The sequence below is a fragment of the Mytilus californianus genome, unplaced genomic scaffold (genome assembly GCF_021869535.1).
Source record: "Mytilus californianus isolate M0D057914Y unplaced genomic scaffold, xbMytCali1.0.p SCAF_7, whole genome shotgun sequence".
Taxonomy (NCBI): Eukaryota; Metazoa; Mollusca; class Bivalvia; order Mytilida; family Mytilidae; genus Mytilus; species Mytilus californianus.
In genome coordinates this window covers 64,794,882-64,817,905 of record NW_026262723.1, presented here as the reverse complement: position 1 = coordinate 64,817,905, position 23,024 = coordinate 64,794,882, and the positions used below count along the sequence as shown (strand labels likewise).

Here is a 23,024-nt window from a genome sequence, read left to right as displayed (position 1 = left end):
ACAGCTAATCACCTCAAGACAATACAGCATTTCTTATACATAATTTACAAGCAGTGTAAGGGAGGTAATCCAAAACATACACAACATTGTATATTAAATGTGATTGGATTACCTCCCATACACTGCTTTAAAACTGTCCATTAACCAGGAAACCCTTGTTTTTCCCCTTTTTTTGCCCCTAATTCCTAAATGGTTTGAGCCATAACCCCCCAAAGTCAATTCTAACCATCCCTTTGTGGTATGGAAACTTGTGGTATAATTACAGAGAGATTCATACACTTAAACACAAGTTATTGTCTGGAAACTACAAAAATGCTTATTTGGGCCCCTTTTTTTGCCCCAAATTCCTAAACTGTTCAGACCATGATCCCAAAAATCAATCCCGATCTTCCTTTTGTGGTTATAAACCTTGTGTTTAAATTTCATAGATATCTATTTACTTATTCTAAAGTTATTGTCCGGAAACCAACTGTCTTCCGACGACGAGGACGACGACGACGACAACGTGATATCAAGCTCAAGACCAAATTATGCCAAATATAAAATTATTTGCTTACATAGAAGCCAAGAAAAGATTGACAAAAATTTCCGTTTTTAAAATTTCAAACTATCAGCAAACAGGATGTGGCTGCACAGCAGATGATGAGATTGCTTACATGCTGCAGACCAAATGTATAGAAGTATGATCAACATTGTTTGTGCATAATGAGTGTTGTAAAATTTCAAACTATCAGCAAACAGGCAGTAGCTGCAAGACAGATATAAAAATTGCATATAAGCTACAACTCAACTGTCAAATCTGCAGACCAAAAATAAAATCATTGCCTTTCTCGAACCCAGACTTTGATGAAAATTTTCTACCAAATGTCTTTCAAACCGACAGAATGGCAGACATAGTCAAGCGGTTCCTAGACCTGCTTTCACCATTGACAATGCAGGTAAAAAAAACTAATTGGTTAATCTCGATTAATTAACTGTACCTTCATGTGGTGGTTATATCTAAACATTTTCTGAAGTGACAAAACTATGCAAAAGTTTCAAAGTGAAAAGACCATGACTGAGGGAGTGAGCCAAATAATCCCTGTGGTAATGAGAGGTGTCAATGGGAATACAACTACATACCAAATATCATTGACCTACCAATAGTTCTCCTTAAACTGATCCAATCCAAAACTATAACAATTATTGATGCCACAAACGTCAGAAACAGCACAGCTTAGTCTCTACATTGCAAAAAAGAGACAAAAACTACCAAAATTCTTTTGCATGTATTCACAAAAATATCTTTCATAATACCTACCTATTTATTTTTGTGAACATAAAATCAATAACCACTATAACAATTCATATTAAGGCCATGTTTCAACAGTCATATCTTTGACTGGTCTAACTAATCATTTAGATTTTGACTTAATGAAACTAACTGTAAATATGAATAGCTTTAATGACAAATACTACAAACAAACAAGAGAATTATCAATGAAGTTTATGGACCATTTCTTCCTTTGTGATCAAATGGTTAGTCTTATTGACTAACTGCATCAGAGAGTTTATATTATGAGACCAGTCATTCAGGATGTCATTAGGATCTTTCTGTTGTTGGAAGTTAATAATGCCATCTAGTCTGTCAATCTTGGCTTGTACTGTTTTACTGACTACCAGATTTGACAGAAATTCTTCTGTCTCCTGCAAAGTAAACAAATAACAGTCCCTCAATGTTGGTAAAGATTATTCAATATATTATCAACAAGTGAAACTGCGAGCTACTGCTCACTGATGATACCCCCAGTCCAAATACTTGACAGTAAACAGGAAGTTGTTGAGTGATGAATCTGAAAACGCATCACACGGTACAGCTGACTTATATAAACACTGAAACCAAAGTTCAGACTTCCTTGTAATGTAGTTCCTGAGAAAAATGTGACGAAAATTTTCAACTTGGATGTCATGTGTAAAATGATATAAGTGTTAGGTAAACAGGAAGTAGTTAAGTGATGAATCTGAAAACGCATCACACGGTACAGCTGACTCATATAACCCCTGGAACCAAATTTCAGAAATCCTTGTAATGTAGTTCCTGAGAAAGATGCGACGAAAAATATTCATGGGACGGACGGACGGACTGATGGATGGACAGACAAAGGTAAAACAGTATACCTCCCTTTTTTAAAGCGAGGATATAATAAAGAATGAAGAATGGATACATCACTTCAAAAATGCATCCTGAAAGTATTATTATCTTGAGGTCACTGTATTAGCCTTTGATAACTGGCATATGATTGTAAAGGTATAGATTTTTAAAATTGTGTTAATTGTATTTTTTGTTTGATGAAAATTCAAGTTATGATTATTTAAAGAGACATGCTATCTTACTTACAACAAATAATCTAATGAAAATAATGCATACAGTATTTAAATCTGATAAAGGATAGTGCCAATGTGTTTCTTTATTCTTCATGCAGAATGTTACATAGCCACCACAAAATAATGGATACTTACTGCTTCAGCTAGATCTAATAATTCTGCCATTCTCTTTGCTCTGACTCTGGTGTAATACTTTGCCATAACTCTTATGTTCTGAAAGCACAAACACAATGTTGAATAATTTAAACATGTCATTACATTTAATTATTGATCATAGATTTTATAATAAAACATATAGTTTTTTGCACAGCTAAAAGTACATGAAAGGAAAAAAAACATTTATCATGACCAATAGTTGAAACAAGTTCTGTTAAGTATAAAACAATATAGAAGCTACTTATTAGTACACAGTTTAGCCATATGTTGATGAAATCTGTAAAATATTGTAGAAAGCTGAAACATACACAAGTTCACAACTTCTTTTTGCTTTAAAAATATTCTAAAATGTGATATAACTGCAACAATTATCATATGATAGGGAAAATGAAAAGTTATGATTTAGTAACAGAAATAAGCTGATGTATATTAAAATATATGGAGTAAATATATGCAAGGTGATTAACTTTTGTTTAGTTAAAATTTTCACAATTTCTATGAACAAACTAGTTTGGTCACACATCTCAATAAAAAAATGAATGAAAATAACACCCTGGGAAAAGTTTCCTACTTACGGTAGGTGACTGGATTCAGGTATAGACCAGAGCTACATACATTTTATTAACTCACAGCTGCAAGATTTGGTTCATAACGTAAAATATTAGGGTTGCAACTCCATCCGGCAAAATTGAACATAAATAATTTAACTATTTTCTACAAGCCTCTATTGGATTCATGCCTCCCTATATGTATTTATCCCTAGTCAGAATTGTAAATTTTAAACAAAAGCCTTTTCTGGTGGAGATTAATCCAGATGTATGTGCAGCTGAAAACAGCAATGAGAGAGCAACTTGTTTTGATTTAATACTGTAAATTCAGATATTATTGCAATTTTTTATGAATGGACAAAAATGTGAGGTTAATAATTGTGAATTCAGGACAATCTGCATAAAGATATATGTATCAGATATCAAAATACTAATTCCTATTATTGCGATACTCAACCAGTCACATTATTTGCAATAATATAAACCTCCCAATAGTTTCTGAATTTTCAAAACTGATATTTAAATATGAGTACTAACATGTTCAACAACCCTGTTTTTAAAGTCTGTCCATCTTTTAGCTCCTCCCTCTAGTTTTGTATTAAATACATGTGTTGCAGGACTGGATGCCGAGCCAAACTTTAGTTCTGCTTCATAAGTACCACATAACTGTTTCCAGTTTATAATTTCTGTGGTTGTAAAGCACTTCAGTAACTCTCTGAAGAAAATAAATAATTTGAGATATAGTCTTATAAATCTTTCTTTTTTCAATTCAAATAATTCTAATGAAAGGAAGAAGGTATGTATGATATGGACATTTTTTCATCTTTTGTATTGCAAACATAAAAATATCTATATTCTTCTCTCAAGTCTGTGAACCCAAATGTTAAAGACTTCTGTCTTTTAATGTTGTTTTCAATCATAAGTTGCATTAAGAATGTATTCTTCTGACGTTTCAGTCTCGTTGAAATCTCGTTCTGGAATTATTTCTAAAACATGTGATACAAGTGGAAAATATCAATGAATTTTAAAAATGTTATAATTAAACTTAACTCTGTGAAAAAATTGTGTATTTACAAAGGGTAGTTTTTGAGTAATCAATTTTTCAAATTTTACGACCAATCAAGTCAGTCTTTTTAGCCAAAATTTTGAGAAAATGGGTGAGGGGTACAAAAAATGATTTTACCAGAATCATGTACATCCCATATCATTTTTTCTTTTCAAATTTCTTAGATATTTATTTTTCCAATCATTTATAACAAAAAAGTTGAAATAATATGCATTTGTTCTTAAAACTGAGAAAAATCACAAATTTACAAAATTGACAGCATGGTAAATTTGACACAAAAAAGCATCAAAATATGATAAAACTTTCTTATATTAACACCTACCTATAGTTTTTTTTAGTTAAATTTATTCAAATTGGTGCACTTCATCTTTATTGAAAGTATGAAAAAAAGTTTAAATGTGGAAATGTGATTGTTTTCACGATAATAGCCCAAAAATAGGTAAAAATTGATGAAAAATGGGAAAATCATCAAAATTGGGTACTTTCAAAGGGCCGTAGCAAAAAAACGAAGTGCACCACCATAAGATTTTTTCTTCACCAATTATTTTTTTACAGTCATATAAACCCAAAAATCAGGTTAAGAAAAAAAGTTTAATTCTAGAAATTTTTGGCTCCTCAGAGGTGTACATCCTTAACTCACATATTTAATTTTAAATATTATATTACATTGTCATTATATCAATTTTTTAAAACCAGCTGAAGATAAAAACTTATGCAATTCAAATGGGTTTTTCTTATTAAAATTGTGTTGGTTATGACGATGTAATATATATGTGAAATTCTCTTTTTTAATGTGAATTCATGTAGGTAATATTTCCCGGCACTTAGAACATAATACTTTGAAATGGTTTCATGTTTGAATAAATGAGGTGGAAATATAAATTCTCATAGGATTGTAAGTATGCTTTATTTTATCAATTAGCAATAAGATAACTTGACTGTGGTTTTCTTCAGCAGTTAGTTGAAATTTCTGACCAGTGGAACGGTTTGATTTGATAGAACAAATTGCTATTTGGTCAGAATTTTGAATGAACTGCAATAGATGGAGAGGGACATAAACAGTCAAGTCACAGTCACACATAAAACAAACAGTTTCGATATCAATGTAAGTTTTCTTTTAATACTAAGAAAAAAAATTCGTAAGGGTTCCGCGGAACCCAGTGTCTCACCTACTTTTGCTGTTAATCGCAGGCTCAACAAAAATGAGGAAAAAAAATAATAACAATATTCCTTTCAATACAATCTTTTGATTGTAAGAAGCTTCTGTCCAAGTTTGGTAAAAATCCAGGATAGTTTATGAATCTAATAAATGTTTTAAATCTTTAACTGAAGACTGTATGTAATGTTAACTGGAAGAAAAACTAAGTCCATTTATAAGTAAAATACGGATAAACAGGTACAAAATTTTAACAAAATTTCCTTCTAATTACTAGCTTTTGATCATAAACAAGCTTCTAACCAAGTTTGGTACAAATCCAGGATAGTTTAAGAATGTTATTAAAATTTTAAAAACTTTAACCACAGAGTGAATGTAATGTTTCCTGGCAGAAAAACTAAGTCCATTTATAAGTTAAATACAAAAAAAATGGAATTTTGTTTTTTACAAATTTACTTCTGGATATTATCTTATGATCATAAACAAGCTTCTGTCCAAGTTTGGTAGAAATCCAGGATAGTTCAAGAAAGTTATTAAAATTCTAAAAACTTTAACCACAGAGTGAATGTAATGTTTCCTGGCAGAAAAACTAAGTCCATTTATAAGTAAAATACGGAAAAAATGGATATTTTTTTTTTACAAAATTTACTTTTGAATATTATCTTATGATCATAAACAAGCTTCTGTCCAAGTTTGGTAGAAATCCAGGATAGTTCAAGAAAGTTATTAAAATTTCAAAAACTTTAACCACAGAGTGAATATTTGTGGACGCTGCCGACGACGCCGCCTACGGAATGTAGGATCGCTATGTCTCGCTTTTTCGACAAAAATGGGAGTAGCAAGATCAAATGTTGACTGTAGAGTTACTGCATGTACTGAAAACTTACTTATATCTTGGTATGTCTTCTAAGTTCTTGTCATCTTTCACTCTGTGTATCAGATCAGACTGTTCATTATCAAATGGAGCTAATATTGCATACAACACTACATATCTTAATGCCTACAAGAAAATCAGAAAAGAAACTCATTTTGTTTTTTCACAAATTATCAAGTAAAAAAAATACATTTCTGAATGCTTTCTCCGTGCTTTTGTATTGGTATACATGTTTCTTTTACAATTATTTTACTTCCTCTATTTGCCAGACTTCATAGGATATTTATATTGACTCATTTATGTTGCAATGCTTCTTTTCTAATATAAAAGACACTTTGACCTTGAAAGTGGTAACCTTCATTATAATTAATAGCAATGAGTTCAACTATGGTTGTATATGGGTTATACAGAAATTTGCATATGCATATAAGTATTTCCATTTTAAATGTGATTTTTGGTATTGCTGCTTTGTTTACAATTCAAGAAAGACCCATTACTCACTAAATCCTATGAAACCAATTATAAAATGGACAAAATAGTGCATTCTGAACAAAGACATATATAAATCTATTCTAAATAAAAATATATATACAAAATTAATTTGTTGTCATACCTCTTTCATTTTATCTTTATCATCTTTGATTTCTGGAGTCTGATAGACAGCATTATAATGTTTACAGATCTTTAAATAGGATCCCTCATGTTCATCTAATTCAATCATCAGCTGATAATACTTTAATTTAAGTTCCTGAAACATCAAATGAAAGATCATAGAGGAATTCAAAACAGATATTATTTTACATGGTCTATTTCCATGTTTAGTTCTCTGTGATCTGTATACATGGTATAGGACTATATAGGAGAAAGTATGATATGGGACCAAGTTTGCCCTAAAATCAAATGTACTTCCGATATTCAAACGAGTACGAGTTAGTACTTTAACACATCCGTGAAATTGCATTATTGGTATAAAACATCATCTTTTCACTGGCGACACTTCCATGAAATTACACTGAAATCAGTATTAGCATAGTTACACAAAATCAGGAAAGTTTGAACCATACATTATGACAAATAGTATAGAATTTAAAAGCCCTTCCCTAATGAAATATATATATATATAAATGTTTGAGCATTAGTTGTACTTTTTAACTGTGAGTGAAAATTTGTAAAATTTATAAATAATACTCACTGTTGTACCAACATCTTCAAAATATTTGGTGTTGATCTTTTTACTTATTATTTGTGTTCTTATATAATCTTTCTTTGCGAGACATAATCTCATCTGTTCCAAAATAAACTCTACTTTTTCTTTCTTCTCCATAGAACCAAATGTTTCAACCTGAAAAAATATTGGCGGCAAAACTATTATTGCATGTGCCAGGTTCATTTTCAAAGCAGAAGTCTTGTGTCATATTGAAACAAGACTTTATATCAGTTTAAACACGATGTCTAATATTTGCTTGAAAATGTACTCGCTAAAAATCAGCATTTATAAAAATGCAACAAAAGCAAATTGGACATCATGTTTTACATGTTGTCATATACATCATGTTTTACATGTTGGCATATAAGGACCTTTTATAGCTTTCTATGTGGTATAGGTTTTGCTCATTGTTCATGCTTCTGACAAAATACAAATTTTAGGTATAAAAACATCACACACCCATTCAGTAGGAAAAATGTTTTAAAATATATGAATTAAAAACAATAATTCTTAAGAGTATTATTGATTATTGACAATATGCTTTTAAATTGGACAACCACAAAAGAAACTGTCTTTTACGCTTCTGTCACCTAGACAGATTAACTTTGTTGGTAAATAGCATTGAAAAGAGTGTGATGAAACCTTCAGCAACCAAAATTGTAGTTTGTCTAGTTTTTTTCATGTATAACCAAGTATAAGGGAAGTAACTCACAATAATTAGTGTTGCTATGTTTGCAATCTTATGAGAGCAATTAATGACAATATCAGTATTATCACTGATATTTTTTTATTAATCTAAAACATATATGTATCATGTGTGCACATTAAACAAATATGTAAAATATATAGAGGTTAATTGATTGTCTTATATACCTCTTGTTTGACATAGTAAATAACAAATGAATGCTTTATCAAATTCATAAAAGTGCCTCCCAATCTTTAATTTCCATATTAAAAATATTACATTACTGTATAATTTAACTTTTCTGAGACCATTCATTTATTTCATCTATCAAAACTAAAATATTTCAAACATCTTACATAGATTTTAGAAACTACATTAACAGTACCTGAAGTTCCTGAAGTATATTAGCTGCCTCTGTAACTTTCCCTCCATCTTCTTTGATCTTTGCTAATGTTCTTGTAAGCCTTGCTCTCTCAATTTCTACATAGATCTGTTAAGTATAGTGATTGTAAAATTAATACAAATTGTGTTTGTAGAGCCTGAAAATTCATAACCTTCCTAAAAATTATTTAAATTCCAAAGTCCTAGTTTCGGTTTGAGAAAGCTCAAAAATCATTCAAATGAAGAAAAAGAAAAATAAAAGGTGTACATTGTCATTTGGTCATAGTTCATGCTTTTTACAATTATTACTACTCTTTAAGCTTGTTAAGCATATGCATATTTTTTCAATACCATCTCATTTTTTCTATTTGTTAAGACAGAAAATACCGATATGCTGGGAATTACTACATGTACTGACTAATTACAGTAAGCTTATGTTCATACTATTGTCCTCATTTCAAAGTTAAACAAACTTTAGACGTATGTTTACTTTTATCGATGTCTTTATTTAAAAAGATTTACATTGAAAGAATGAAGACTTTATACCTTTCCTTCTGTGACAGTTCTGAGTGTATCAATCAGCTTGAGTTTGGCATCCAAGTTTGGAGTTTTTTCTACATAAGTACAAGCTTCCTGTATCATCTTTGTTACTGACTACAATAAAACAATACCAAAACAGTGATGAAAACATCCGTTTTTTTTCAAAGCATACAAATCTCTTGTATTTATACTTTGTTTTTTCTTCTTCCAGAAATAGGTTAGGGGTCTTTTTCAGAATAAAAATATTCAGGAATTAAAAAGGCTGAATTTAACAAAAATTTATATTCATAGCCAACAATATAGCACAAGTAATTTAAAAGGATACAAAGGACAATATATTCAAATTTTAGAAACCAAGAATTGTAGCATCATGAGTTATCTACCCATGATTCAGAGGTAGTGTAATCTTTAACTGTAGTATATTTGATAGTTTGTTCTTGCACATTATATCTAAAAATCATTTGAAAAGTATTTTAATGATTAAGGGGTACCCAACACTTTGACTAAAATATATAAGGCTTGTTTAATTTTCATAAATTTTGACCTGTTGACAAAAATATAAACATTTCAAGAATTTCGAACCACACAATTTACAGGAATAATTTCATTGTTTATATAGAAGTTTGACAAACACTTATTTTGATCATTGAGAAGCTTGATTTCAATTTACTAATAGTAAATGATTAAAACGTTCTGATAATTTTTAATGACTTAACTCCCTTATGTGTTCCGTACCCCCTTAAATGCTTAGTAGCGACTTTCTATGAAGCCTGAAGTTCATTAGTTGGTATAGCAGCATTATCGTATGTGAACTTACTATCATGCCTATTTTTAAGTTTTGAATTATCTCAACTTTGATACCAACATAAATGCATTTAAGTAAATTAAATTTCCACTGAAAGGATACCATTTATTTTTGTGTCAAAGACATATGCTGTATAATGAAAACATAGCAAGTCAATCAAAGAAGTCATACAAGCTTTCCAGTATCATGAGTATATACCTGCTTATGCAATTTCCTACCTGTTTAATTTGACCTCTCTTCTTTGTGATGATTATAATGTTTTCACTTAGAGCATCCCAGTTTTTGGTTTCAAAACAGAGTCGCACCATGGTTGTCAAAATTCTACTGGTAGAGTGAGTATCTGATGCCTACAATATATACAATTTACACGTTCAAGTTCAGCAATTTCAGAGGCTTTAGATTTTCCAATTTTCAACAAAAAGAACAGAGTGACTTAAGTTAAGGTCAAGGAACAGTAAATGTTCACCTTTTTTGAAAGAATTCAATCAGTAATATATCAGATAATAAAAGAGATAAATACATTATTTTATTTTTAGTTATAATCAAAGGAGCCAAAGTTGTATGCAAAGTTTTACCAATATCTGTGACATAACCCATTTATACATGTTTATTGTAATTTGACCTTAACAAAAACATTATCATGATTATTTTGAATGATCTAAGCATGTAATTTATTGGGTTTTCTGGAATAGTTTTCTATTTCATTGTATTTATTGCAGAAGAGATTGAAATTTGAGAGGTAATGAAAAAAGAAAATTGTTAGATTGTTCTGAATATGGAAACATGTGGTTTCAAGCTCATATCAGGTGTTTATGTTATTCATCAGATCAACTAATCAGGTCATGATTAGGGCAATATTTTTACACCAAGTTTTCTGTAAAACATATCATGCATATTGACATGTTAATTTTTTTATCTTTTCCAAAAAAGAAGAAAGCTAGTAAATATTTTGTTCTACATTGAAAATAATGCAACTGTGTATGAAACTGTCATTACATAACTTACATCTACATCTGTTACTTTTATTAAAATACTTACAGTTCGTGTCTGTTTTTCTAAGGAAAGCAAAATGTCCAAGGCTTCATTCAATTTTCCTTGCTGCAATATAAAATAACTGCAATCAATTCTATAAAAACATCTTTTATCATAATACTAATAAATTGCTTCGCCGAGCGCAGCTGGATACGACCGCAAAGGTCCAACCCTGAACAGTTGGGGCAAAAATAAACGCAATATTTGTGCTTGATACAGGTCTGAATTTGGATTGTAATTAAATATTTGACACATAAAAGGTTTCTGACACAGAATAACTGTAGTCAAAGAACTTAGAATTGGTTATATGATTTGAATTTTATGTTCAATTTTTTGCTTTTGTGCAATACACTTTGCTGTTGCGAATTGACCCCACCCTCCACCCACAAAAAAAAAAAAAAAAATTTACCCCCTCTTCTTTTTTTTTTTGCTTTTGTGCAATACTGTTGCGTATTACCCCCCCCCCCCCCCCCCCACATATTTGAAGAATTTTTCTTTTAAATTTCTGAAATCTGAAATGAGAAAAAATTGACCCCCACAATTTCTTTATACCCCCGCCCCCCTCCCTTTTTCCCCCCAAAAAAATTCTTTCCCTCAAGATACAATGTATGTATGGTCATAATCTCAATTCAAATTTCCAATGGAGTTTGCAACCATAATTACCCATTTAAATTTACCATAGTGCTAACTTTATCTATTTTATAATAGAATTTATAATATGGTGTCAAATCTTTCATATGGATTTTTTGTTAAAAAAAAAAAAGATGCAACATTTCCAGATATTTTGACTGGTCTTCCTTTATAAATATGCATTTCTTCAAACATAATTTAAAAGCAGTGTAAGGGAGGTAATCAAAACGTTGTATATGGATTACCTCCCTTACACTGCTTTTAAATTGTCTTAACTGTTCATTAACCATTACTTTATACATAATTTAAAAGCAGTGTAAGGGAGGTAATTCAAATTATGTATTTGAATTACCTCCCTTACACTACTTCAAATTATGTTTTGTACTAAAGTATTTGTCCATTAACCAGGTCACCCTTGTTTTTCCCCCTTTTTTGCCCCTAATTTCTAAACGGTTTGAGCCATAACCACCCAAAGCAAATCCTAACCATCCCTTTGTGGTATGGAAACTTGTGGTATAATTTCAGAGAGATCCATACACCATTCCACAAGTTATTGTCTGGAAACTAGAAAAATGCTTATTTTTGGCCCCTAATTCCGTAACTGTTGGTACCATAACCCCCAAAATCAATCCCAACCTTTCTTAAAATTTCATAGAGATCCATTCACTTAAACTAAAGTTATTGTGCGAAAACCAATGTGTCTTCGGATGACGACGACGCCAACGTCATACCAATATATGACCGCAAAATTTTTTGCGGTCGTATAAAAATTCATGTACTCAGAAAGTATAAATGCTCATAAAAATGATGGAGCAATGGTCAATACCAAAGGAAATGCATATTATTCATTGATTTGTTAGATGTATACTCTAGCTAGATCTGAAACCATTAATTCCAAAATGAACTTAAACCATAAGCACTTCCGCAAACTATCAATATCATGAACATGACAAATATTAGAATCCACAAACTATCAAAATGATCATGATGATCAATATTAGAATCCACAAACTATCAACATGATCAATACTGGAATCCACAAACTATCAACATGATCAATATTAGAATACACAAACTATCAACATGATCAATATTAGAATACACAAACTATCAACATGATCAATATTAGAATCCACAAACTATCAACATGATCAATATTAGAATCCACAAACTATCAACATGATCAATATTAGAATCCACAAACTGTCAACATGATCAATATTAGAATCCACAAACTATCAACATGATCAATATTATAATCCACAAACTATCAACATGATCAATATTATAATCCACAAACTATCAACATGATCAATATTGGAATCCAAAACTATCAACATGATCAATATTAAAATCCACAAACATAAACTGTATAAAACAAGTATTATCATTCATGTATTATGCAGTACTGAGACTCCCATAAGGCTTTGAAATTTCATTATTTCTTTTCAACAGTTTTGTAATAAATTTTCTGTTGATCATGTTGATAGCACGTTTTGGAATACTGGTAATGATTTAGAAAAAAAACAGGAGAAATTAATGTAATTGATGATTGATGCAGAAAACGGTACATCCAGGGTTTAAGCTAGGATTTTGAGGGCTTTAGTCACTTTTGCGCGGGATGAAAATCAACCTTATTTTGGGTAGCAGCAAGGGACCTAGGATGTATATTACTATCTATACATCTTTGTCAGACTTTGTCTTTGAAGGACTTAGGCATACTAGGCAGTTACTGCATGATTAAACTGATGTGGCACTTTAATACGAAGATTAGGATATAAGATCTAGAAATCTAGTTCACAATTTCACTTCAGTTAGTTTCAGGGTACATTCCTAATCAGCAAAAGTTGGGATCCATTTTTTTTTAAACCAGGAATCACAGCATAAATGAACTTGTAAGGACTATTTCACTGCATTATTTATACTTAAAAACGTTTTAAAGCGATATTTAGAACTAATTCTATAAAGTTGGAACCAAAGATTTGTACAAATCCTTATTGGAACAATTCTAATGACTTTAAATTGTAAATTTATCATGACTAGATCACGTTTACTTTCGATTTCCAAACGAAATGAAAACGGGAAGTGACAAGTGGATAATAAATTCAGAATGAATCCGGATTCATCTACGGATTGGTTCGTGTTTTAAAAAAGGCAGGAAATTATAATTTTTTTTAATTAAAATTGCTAAATAAGAACTATAATTGTCTCTCTCGTTTAGTTTGATACTTAATTATTTCGTATTTTACGTTTTAGTGTCTTTAAATTCATATGAATACTTTCGTGCATGCGCAGTTCATCGTAAAGGATACAGATAAGACAGATTATATATGTACTGTATTTATTTTAGAAATAGAAAACACACAGGAAAAGTACAAAAACAGGTTTGTATTCATAGGTAAGTTATTACTAACAAAGCTATTAAATACAACCCACAACCCAAATTATTAGGTGTTACCCTTGATGAAAAACTAACATTAGTGAAAATGTAAACAATATAGAAAAGAAAAAAGAAATCTCTCAGTATTTAACATTGTTTAAAGAGAAACAAAGAGTCATAGTGTTCCTCTAGAATGCTGGATAGTCTTGCTTTAAGTGTAGTTGGTAGACTCCAGCATAATCATATATTAATGAATCTAGCATAAAAGAATGACTTTTATTCTTGTCCAGTATGTATTTATCTCAATAAATAAATCATATAACAGCAGTAACATAGTAACATAGCAAGCAATAGTTAGTTTAAATTAAAAGAGTAAGATGATTGCCCTCTGACTCTGTAACTATGTATAGATATTTGCAAGAATTTATCAGATCAATCATACTAATTCAAAAATGAGAACATGAAATCAGTAGAACATGAAGTATACTCATTTCAAGAAATTACGTTTATAAGGTTTTCAACGTGGCGGGATATAGTCTTTAATAAGTGTCAAAATTGCCAAAAACTACTATTGAAAATTGTAAACATTGAACTGGTTCCACATCTTGTCTTACATGAATCAACTTCCTGTTGCAGACCTGTGTAAGCAGGAATATTTGTAAATTAGTATTTGGTTCCTGAAAGTCTTCCAGTAAGGTTTCGGTTAAACATTTCGAGATTTATAGTACATGTACATCTAACTTGAAATAGAAGAATTTGAAATGCTTTGTATAGAGTAAGGTAAAATAGCTTTTTATCGAAATGCATCCTGTACCTACAGTCAGAACTCAGACATAAATAAGTCTAAATCTACTTTAGACTCATAGTGGTCTGAATTTGTAGGTTTCTAGATTTGTCTCCCTTTAAGTTAAGACAAATTATGACTTCAATAAGTCAATTAGCATGATTAGTGTTAAGGAAGAAATATTTGACCTGAATTTAAAAGTTGCAAATATTGACTCCTATAGCTACAAGTCAATAAGTTACCAAAATTGGTCAATTTCAAGACCCAAGCACATTTATAAAAAGTTCAAGCATCTACATGAAATTATGACAACATTGAAGTACAATGCTTTGTCTTCTAAACATGCTAAAGAAAAATATGCATGAGAGCCTAAAAAAACGGTGATAATGTTTATTTACATTGTACTTTACAATGCAACCATCTATTACCAAACAAAATGAGGAAATTAATCTTATGTTAAGTAAAAATGTTCAATTAGATAATTAATATAGATAGCTCAGGTCCTTGTGAACTCTCAGACAGGTTTATGATGTCATAGGTGGTGCACATTGATCGTCAATTAAAGTTATCATAAATAGACCTAAACAAGTCTGTCATTTTCTGACTTAAGTCTGAAAATGAAAACACATTTTTATAATAAATACGTTTTTGGACTTCTGTTAGTCAAAAACAAAAAAACGACTTGTTTATGTCTGAGCTCTGACTGACCTAGCTAGACTTGTTGACTCCAGGTTTGTTTATTTTTGACAGTCTGTTCAGCTTGACAGTCAGATAAGATATGCAGTGGTGCTAGTCCATGCTGTATTTAGGGATCCATGCACGACTCAGAGAACTTAGAATTGAAATAAAATAAACTTGGGCTCATGGCACAAAATGTAGCAAAAACTTTGACAAAGTTTGCCTTTATTCATATAATTTCCAAAAGACAAATTTCCACTCTCAGCAAATTGTTCATTAACACCGCTTGACAAAAACATATGTACATGTATATCATATTATTTAGTACCTTAAACATTTAAAAGGAAGGCCATCAAATGTTTGATCATATCTCAACAATACGTTTATGTAAATTTTGTACAGGTCATAAGTAAATATTATAACTGTCAGAATAATTGAATAGGAAACCATAAATATGTTTTATAAACCCCTTAACCCCTGAAAGAGTAAAATATTGTAAGATTCCTAAAATTTGTGATCAAAGTGCCTGCTCACTGACAGTTAAATTTTCCCCCTATTACAACTTTGTCCATGCTGTCAATTTGATGGATATTATGTTATGTGTCATGATAACTGTTTAAAACAGTACAAGCTTGAAAATATTCAATTTGATTCCCATAATTTCACCTAAACTGTCTTTAAGTGCATAACACAGTTACATAAGTAACATATGCTTTAAGACTGTAATCTTTCTGGTTTAAAAATATTGATCCAAATAAATTTTGAAACATTAAATGCAATGTTTTCTTTACCATTATTGGAAATATATGTACCATCTACGACAGTATTGTCATAACTCTCCTGTCAAACTCTGTCTGAGTTGGCAGTATAGACAGTCAACAATCATAGCTGTCTTCATAGTAGGTCCTAGTTTAAACTTTGAAGTGACTGTCTTCAACACATTCAAGACTGAAGTTTATATATAGTTGTCTTCAACATGTTGAAATTTATATATACTGTAGTGTAGTTTTCTCAGACAGTCTGAGTTGTCTTTTTTGTAGAGTGTCCAAGTTGTCCAAATTTATATGGACCTGTCTTAAAACTAATAACTTTTGGGAACCAATTTGGTAGCATCTGCCTCATATTAGATAGATTGTCATGTAATGCTAGAACAATGTACACAAACTAGTAATTAGCACTGGACCATGTTAGATCATGATGACAGGGCAAAATTGAAGATGGTTACAGCACATAAATTAATTGTAACGTGTGTAGGCTATAAAAAGAGGCATTGGGTTTTCTACTTATGTAATTACCTTAGCCAATTTTTCACACTTTGGGATCTTCTCATCAACTGTGGCACTGTAGTCCACCTCCATCTTTTTAGATTGTTCCTCGCCGGTCCCTTCCATGGTTAGTTGTTTGTCCATTTTTGTTTCTGTGAACTCTCGCATTTAACGGCAGTTAAACGAGATTTCAAGATATTTTAAAGTCGGGTACGGGAAATTGACAAATTTTCTTAATGTTTCATGTTTGATTTTCTGCAAATGTCAATCAGATGGCTGAGAAGATATTAACTAACGAATTTACTATTGGCACTTATCTTTCTTTTAAGAATCTGAAAACTTAGAGGAAACATATGTTTATTTTACTATTAATTTCATGAAATAAAAGGGAAACGGAAGAAATGATAAATCCGGAAATGTTTTCGGTTTCCTCGGGACTGTTCATTGTTTTAGATAATCTTGAAAATCAAAAGATTAATACAGATTAGCAGCTCAACCTACTAGTAGTACAAGTGAATGCTGTGGAGGTTTTTATTCCTACTGAAATGTTAAACAGCTAAATACATAATGCATTTAAAAGAATATAGAATATGCATGCCATTATCAGTTGAAGAGGTAAACAAACAATAATTTTTTTACTGGTGTTATTTTCTTAACTTACATGTATATCTAGTCCAAATAATTATGACGTCTTGCAAGGCCTGAAGGCGTCACAGAAAAAATTAAAATAGCCTTGCAAGACTTCATAATTATTTGGACTAATGTATATCTTAAAAGTGAAGTCATAGATACTGTACATGCTGTATGTCTTCTAGTCTTGCAAGTTATGAAAAATTAACCATAACGAAATATCGGTTTGTTCATATCTATAGTGAAAGTGAGTTACATTATTATAAAATTGGAAATGAGTCAAGATACAGATAAGTGCAAAACATGTGAATTACAATAATGACTTGATTGTTTTGATCAGGACCAAAAAGTTAGTGTACACACTTTTTCACCCCAATAGTAAAAAACTAACATTGTCAAATAGAAAGCTATAATTTTCAAAATGAAGTGGCAGATCAAACAATTTGTAGTGGATAAAAACGCTTTTTGGCGGAAACAAATTTCAGCTTGGTGACATTTTCCGACTTAGATTTTACAAAACATTGTAATTTGAAATGCCATTATATATTGTACAAATGTACATGACAACAACTACAACTATCAAAACAAAATTTGTACTCTGCTGTAATAGATAGTTCAGAGCAAAGAAAGAAATTCAAAATGCCACTGGATGGTTAGCAAGCAACAATCAATGAATGGTGAACTGTGTTACATAGTATGATTTTAAAAACTTTGATCCACAAATAATTACTTTTAATATCAGCATAAAATTTATATATTGAGAAAAATATTACTATGAATGTCAAACCAAAGTATGTCTGAACTATTCTGTGTAAAAATCACTGTATAAAAAAGTGGAATTTAAAAGTTATAAGTCATGATACTTCAAATTTAAAAAACAAATAGTTGAATATACATGTAGGTTTGATATGCTTGAATGGCTAATTTTTACTATAAAAACAAATGTATGTGGACTTTTTGTAAAAGAAAATTCTTTTATCTTATATGCTATTGAATTATTGTCCTCCTGTACCCTAATTAGCAGATATTTTTCCTTAACTACTTGACGAACTCCAAATTCTTTTCTAACTTCTAGTCCTAAGACCAATATTCTGATATTTTTATACGACCGCAAAAAGTTGACACATTGGTTTTCGCACAATATCTTTAGTTTAATTGAATGGATCTCTATGAAATTTTACCATAAGGTTCAATACCACAAAAGGAAGGTTGGGATTGATTTTGGGGGTTATGGTACCAACAGTTAAGGAATTAGGGGCCAAAAATAAGCATTTTTCTAGTTTCCAGACAATAACTTGTGGAACGGTGTATGGATCTCTCTGAAATTATACCACAAGTTTCAAGACCACAAAGGGATGGTTAGGATTTGCTTTGGGGGGTTATGGCTCAAACTGTTAAGGAAAAAAGGGGAAAAACAAGGGTTTCCTGGTTAATGGACAAATACTTTTGAACAATACATAATTTAAAGCAGTGTAAGGGAGGTAATCCAAATACAACATTTTGATTACCTCCCTTACACTGCTTTTAAATTATGTTTAAAGAAATGCATATTTATAAAGGAAGACCAGTAAAAAAATCCATATGAAAGATTTGACACCATATTTTAAATTCTATTATAAAATAGATTAAGTTATCACTATGGTAAATTTAAATGGGTAATTATGGTTGCAAACTCCATTGGAAATTTGAATTGAGATTATGACCATATCTTGAGGGAAAGAATTTTTTGGGGGGTAAAAAGAAATTATGGGGGGTCAATTTTTTCTCATTTCAAATTTCAGAAGTTAAAAAGAAAAATTCTTCAAATATTATTTTTTTGGCAAAAAAAAAGTGTGTTAGTTGGGGGGGGGGTGTTAATACGCAACAGTATAGTGTATTGCACAGAAGCAACAAAAAAGGGGGGGGGGGGGGTTAATACGCAACAGCATAGTGTATTGCACAAAAGCCATAAAAAAAGGGGGGGTAAATTTTTTTTATTTTTTTTGGTGGGGTAGGGGGGCTCAATTCGCAACAGCAAAGTGTATTGTACAAAAGCCAAAAAATGAATATAAATTCAAATCATATAACGAATTCTAAGTTCTTTGACTACAGTTATTCTGTGTCAGAAACCTTTTATGTGTCAAATATTTAGATACAATACAAATTCAGACCTGTATCAAGCACGAATATTGCGTCCATTTTTGCCCCAACTGTTCAGGGTTGGACCTCTGCAGTCGTATCCAGCTGCGCTCGGCGAAGCAATTTATTCTTATGTGTCTTAACAAAATTTTGCAAATACTCACCAGTCCGAATTAAGCATCAGACTCGTGGCTAACGGTGCAAACTGGACCTCTCGTTAGAACTTTGTCCTATGCACAGCGCAAGTGCAAGGAAAAACACTTGATTGAAGAATGTAAACAAATGTGCTGCCTGCACTAGAAGGTAAATAGTAATAATTAATTTTTAAAGAACAAATGAAATACACCAAATCATTTAAGAACAATTAAAGGAAACGTTTAATATAAAAATGGGAATACATGGGGGAAAATAATTAACATCGCTCTTTCAATTCATCTTATTTTCACAAGCTGAATGATTTTGTGCTGATTGTTTATCAATTTCACAATCAGGTTAACTTCCAGAACAAAAGTAAATTAGCTTGCGATCAACAATCACTGAATTAAATATTATTTGTTGATAATATGTTATAGATTCATAATAAATGTAAATCAAGTCCACAGAGGCTTAGTTTACATGTAGTATATATGCATGCAATGCAGGTTTTCTGCTGGCATATCGCCATTTTTGCATTTTGCAAAAAAATAGAAATTGTGGCAATTAAAATTCAGTATTGGCGAATGAAATATAACGGATCGACTTCGTTCATCTTGTTTGCTTTTTTCAGGTTTCTCAAACTTTCCCCTGATCAGGCAATACTGGGAATTCACCTTGAACTCGTTACAATTTTGATAGAAAATCAATAATCAGCTGATTGCATTTTATAGCTATTGGCCGGACAATTTACTAACTGATAAAGGTGTTGATTGTATTGTTTAATGAAATGATGTGGTTAAATGGGGTCTGTATGTCACCTATTATTTACAAGATTAATAGAAATAATTGTTTTGAAGTGGGTACTTAACAATCGTTTTAGACAACACGTTTGAAGCTTAGTTTTACATCTCCTCTTTTTCTTTTAACGATGGTCCGGGAAAGTAAACTGTTTGCGTGACGAAAAATGTTCAAAAGTAAGAAAAGTCTCTGACTTTAAACTTTGTCCTTTAACTTTGATAGAAATAACTGTTTTGAAGTGGGTATTTGCAATCGTTTTAGCGACACATATGTTTGAAACATAGTTTTGAGTCTCCACCTTTTTTTGTTTTGAAGATGGTCCGTAAAAGAAAAGTGTTGTCATGAACAAATATGTTCATAAGTAAGTAAATCTATGACTTTAGCCTTTAGCCTTCAACTAGACAGGAAGTATCCGATAAACTTAAAGAAGATGAATCCTGTGTTCACAGAAGTCAAAAATGATGATTTCATAATCTATATTGCAATTTTACAGTATCTTTTAAAAAGTAATGTTATTATTGCATGTTTATTTATTACAATATAGATTAAAAAATAGATATGTAGAATTACAATATACAACAATGTGGCAAACTGATTTTTTTTTGTTGGAAAGAATTTTAAACAAAAATATGTTTATTTTAGTTGGCAAAACAAAATTGAAAATGGTGAAAAATATATTGTTTTGGCAACCCTGGTGGCGAGAAAGAAAATTGACCCAGGGGAAACCCTGCAATGGTTCAATGATTTTCTTTACATTATAATTACAAGAAACTTGTTTCATATGACTTTAATGATTACATGTTATGTTGATCTCATCTGTGCCTTTAAATCTTAAAATATGGATACTATGTATACAGATACATTTTGGTCTACTTCCTATCTTACCTTACCTCTAGAAAATGGTGTTCGATTTAATACATGTAATAAAAAATGAAGAACTAAACTTTTTGCAACAAAAAAACGATTTCTATCTCCTATTATGAATTTTCCATTTGTACATGTTGTAATTAATAGCAACATTCTAGCAGCACCTGCATATTGTGTACATGTTTATATCACAATGTATCACCCACTTGATGTGATATTCTATGGCTTACAATTTATATCATAATTTCCTTGATAGTAGGTTGATGCTTACAATGAAGCTAATTCTTAAACTGATGTCGAAACAAAATTTTTATAGATACCATCAATTTTTTTTTTGACTGTTATCATTGTTATGGAATATCTTTGTTACAGATGACCACATATCAATTATCATGCAGATATATATGTACCACTTGTCATAGCCACAATCCCTTCTTCTTTTCATTGTTTCTGACATCATGGAATGCAAATTATCATAAAGTTATATGAATTGTACAACTAGTGAAGTAAGATCTGTTTACTTTCTGAGAACCCCGGTTTTTTGTCAAGAATCCATGTTACTTTACCTTTAGGGTTTTGTATGTGGGTATGTTAGTGTTTTGTACTAAGACAGTTTGTTGTCTATTGATATTGTTTTTTACCTAGCTGTATGTTTTTTTGGCTTATGTTTTTTTATTGCCTTCTTTGCACAAGGATGTGATGACTGTTGTGATTTAAATTCCTTTTGTATTTATTATAAAAAAAGTGTTTTACATCTCTTTGTTTAATTTGATAAAAAAAAAAGGAAGAAGATACATTACAAGTAGTTCAAATTTTTTCTTAACAATGGAAGTTTTTCTGTCTTTGTACATGTACTTATCATCATGATCATTGCTTATTGAATTTTTTCATTTATATCCTTATGTAGATGCTGATGAATATCTTATAACCAGGATGTTTTTCTCTTTTTTCATTTATTCTAAACAAAGTGTAGATTCTTTTAAAGATACTGTCATCTAAATTTCCATTATAATTTCCTGATGAAAGATAGGTACAATGTATAATGGGTATAGACTTTTTTTTGCACTAAGATTTATCTAACAAACACGACAAAACTCATGTTTGGTCATGTACATCTTTAAATGACATACAAATGTATGCATATATGTATTATCATGATTATGTTTCAAAAAAAAAGTAATCAGCTATTCTTAGAGATTTTTCACATACATCATGTACATAATGATATAATACGTATATGTTATGCAGAATGAAATAAAAATTGTACATTTTTATGTATTGAAATTATATCCTTGCCCTACAGTAATAAAATGGTTAACTAATTTTACTCTTATGATAAATTTGGCAGACCTGAATCCTATACATCCTTTTAAAGTGTGTCATATACAAGGAAAAGTGTGTCATATACAAGGGAAAGTGTGTCATATACAAGGGAAAGTGTGTCATATACAAGGGGAAAGTGTGTCATATACAAGGAAAAGTGTGTCATATACAAGGAAAAAAACACTGCAGTCATTGAAACCCAGTGTAAACAGTATATGTCTTGCTAAGTGAAATCTGAATTTTATATTTATTGTCGAGCCTGTGACATTTATGTCGTGAAAACGAGACATAACGGTCCTAGATTCTGTCGTTGACTTCTGCAGTGTCAACATTTAAGTTTGTGGATGTGGTTAAGTTTTTTTAGACATCAATAATTTAAATTTGTCAAACCTGCACGGAATTTTATGAAATTTGGTCGGAAGGTTGTTTAGGACTAAAACTTCTAACAGTATCCAGAGCTAAATTTTGAAATATTTATTTTCATTTTTCTGTATTTTATTGATAAGTGGACTTAGTTTTTTTTTTGCAGTTAACATTCAGACTTAGTCTAGATCTGCGGTTAAAGTTTTTCAATCATCAATAACTTTGTCAAACCATTATGG

At 30.7% G+C, this 23,024-nt stretch overlaps 2 protein-coding genes across 2 annotated transcripts in view; one reads left to right on the top strand and one right to left on the bottom strand.

The window, feature by feature from the left end:
• Positions 1-1,426: 1,426 nt before the first annotated feature.
• On the bottom strand, positions 1,427-16,827 carry LOC127707587 (26S proteasome non-ATPase regulatory subunit 12-like). Its single transcript, XM_052212185.1, has 11 exons — positions 16,582-16,827; positions 10,821-10,880; positions 10,001-10,129; positions 8,984-9,091; positions 8,442-8,546; positions 7,357-7,506; positions 6,778-6,912; positions 6,178-6,290; positions 3,606-3,783; positions 2,500-2,577; positions 1,427-1,686 (listed from the first exon to the last, which is right to left on the bottom strand). Exons 1-11 carry the CDS (start codon positions 16,717-16,719, stop codon positions 1,477-1,479), a joined length of 1,404 nt encoding a protein of 467 aa, XP_052068145.1. The 5' UTR covers positions 16,720-16,827; the 3' UTR covers positions 1,427-1,476.
• A 116-nt stretch (positions 16,828-16,943) lies between these two features.
• Positions 16,944-23,024, top strand: part of LOC127707593 (cytoplasmic phosphatidylinositol transfer protein 1-like) — a 30,714-nt gene continuing 24,633 nt past the window's right edge. Inside the window, exon 1 of the mRNA XM_052212192.1 lies at positions 16,944-17,166. Coding sequence (XP_052068152.1) covers positions 17,119-17,166 — 48 coding nt within the window. The 5' untranslated portion in view covers positions 16,944-17,118. The remainder of the gene's footprint in view (positions 17,167-23,024) is intronic.

Bases quoted from the DNA above. Each gene is read 5' to 3' on its own strand.
- LOC127707587 (XM_052212185.1), bottom strand. From the start codon at position 16,719: ATGCGAGAGTTCACAGAAACAAAAATGGACAAACAACTAACCATGGAA. The intron at 7,507-8,441 runs GTACTGTTAATG...ATATTTTTTCAG, and splicing joins ATATACTTCAGGAACTTCAG to GTTGAAACATTTGGTTCTAT. The intron at 3,784-6,177 runs GTAAGTTTTCAG...TATTTTCTTCAG, and splicing joins GAAGACATACCAAGATATAA to AGAGTTACTGAAGTGCTTTA.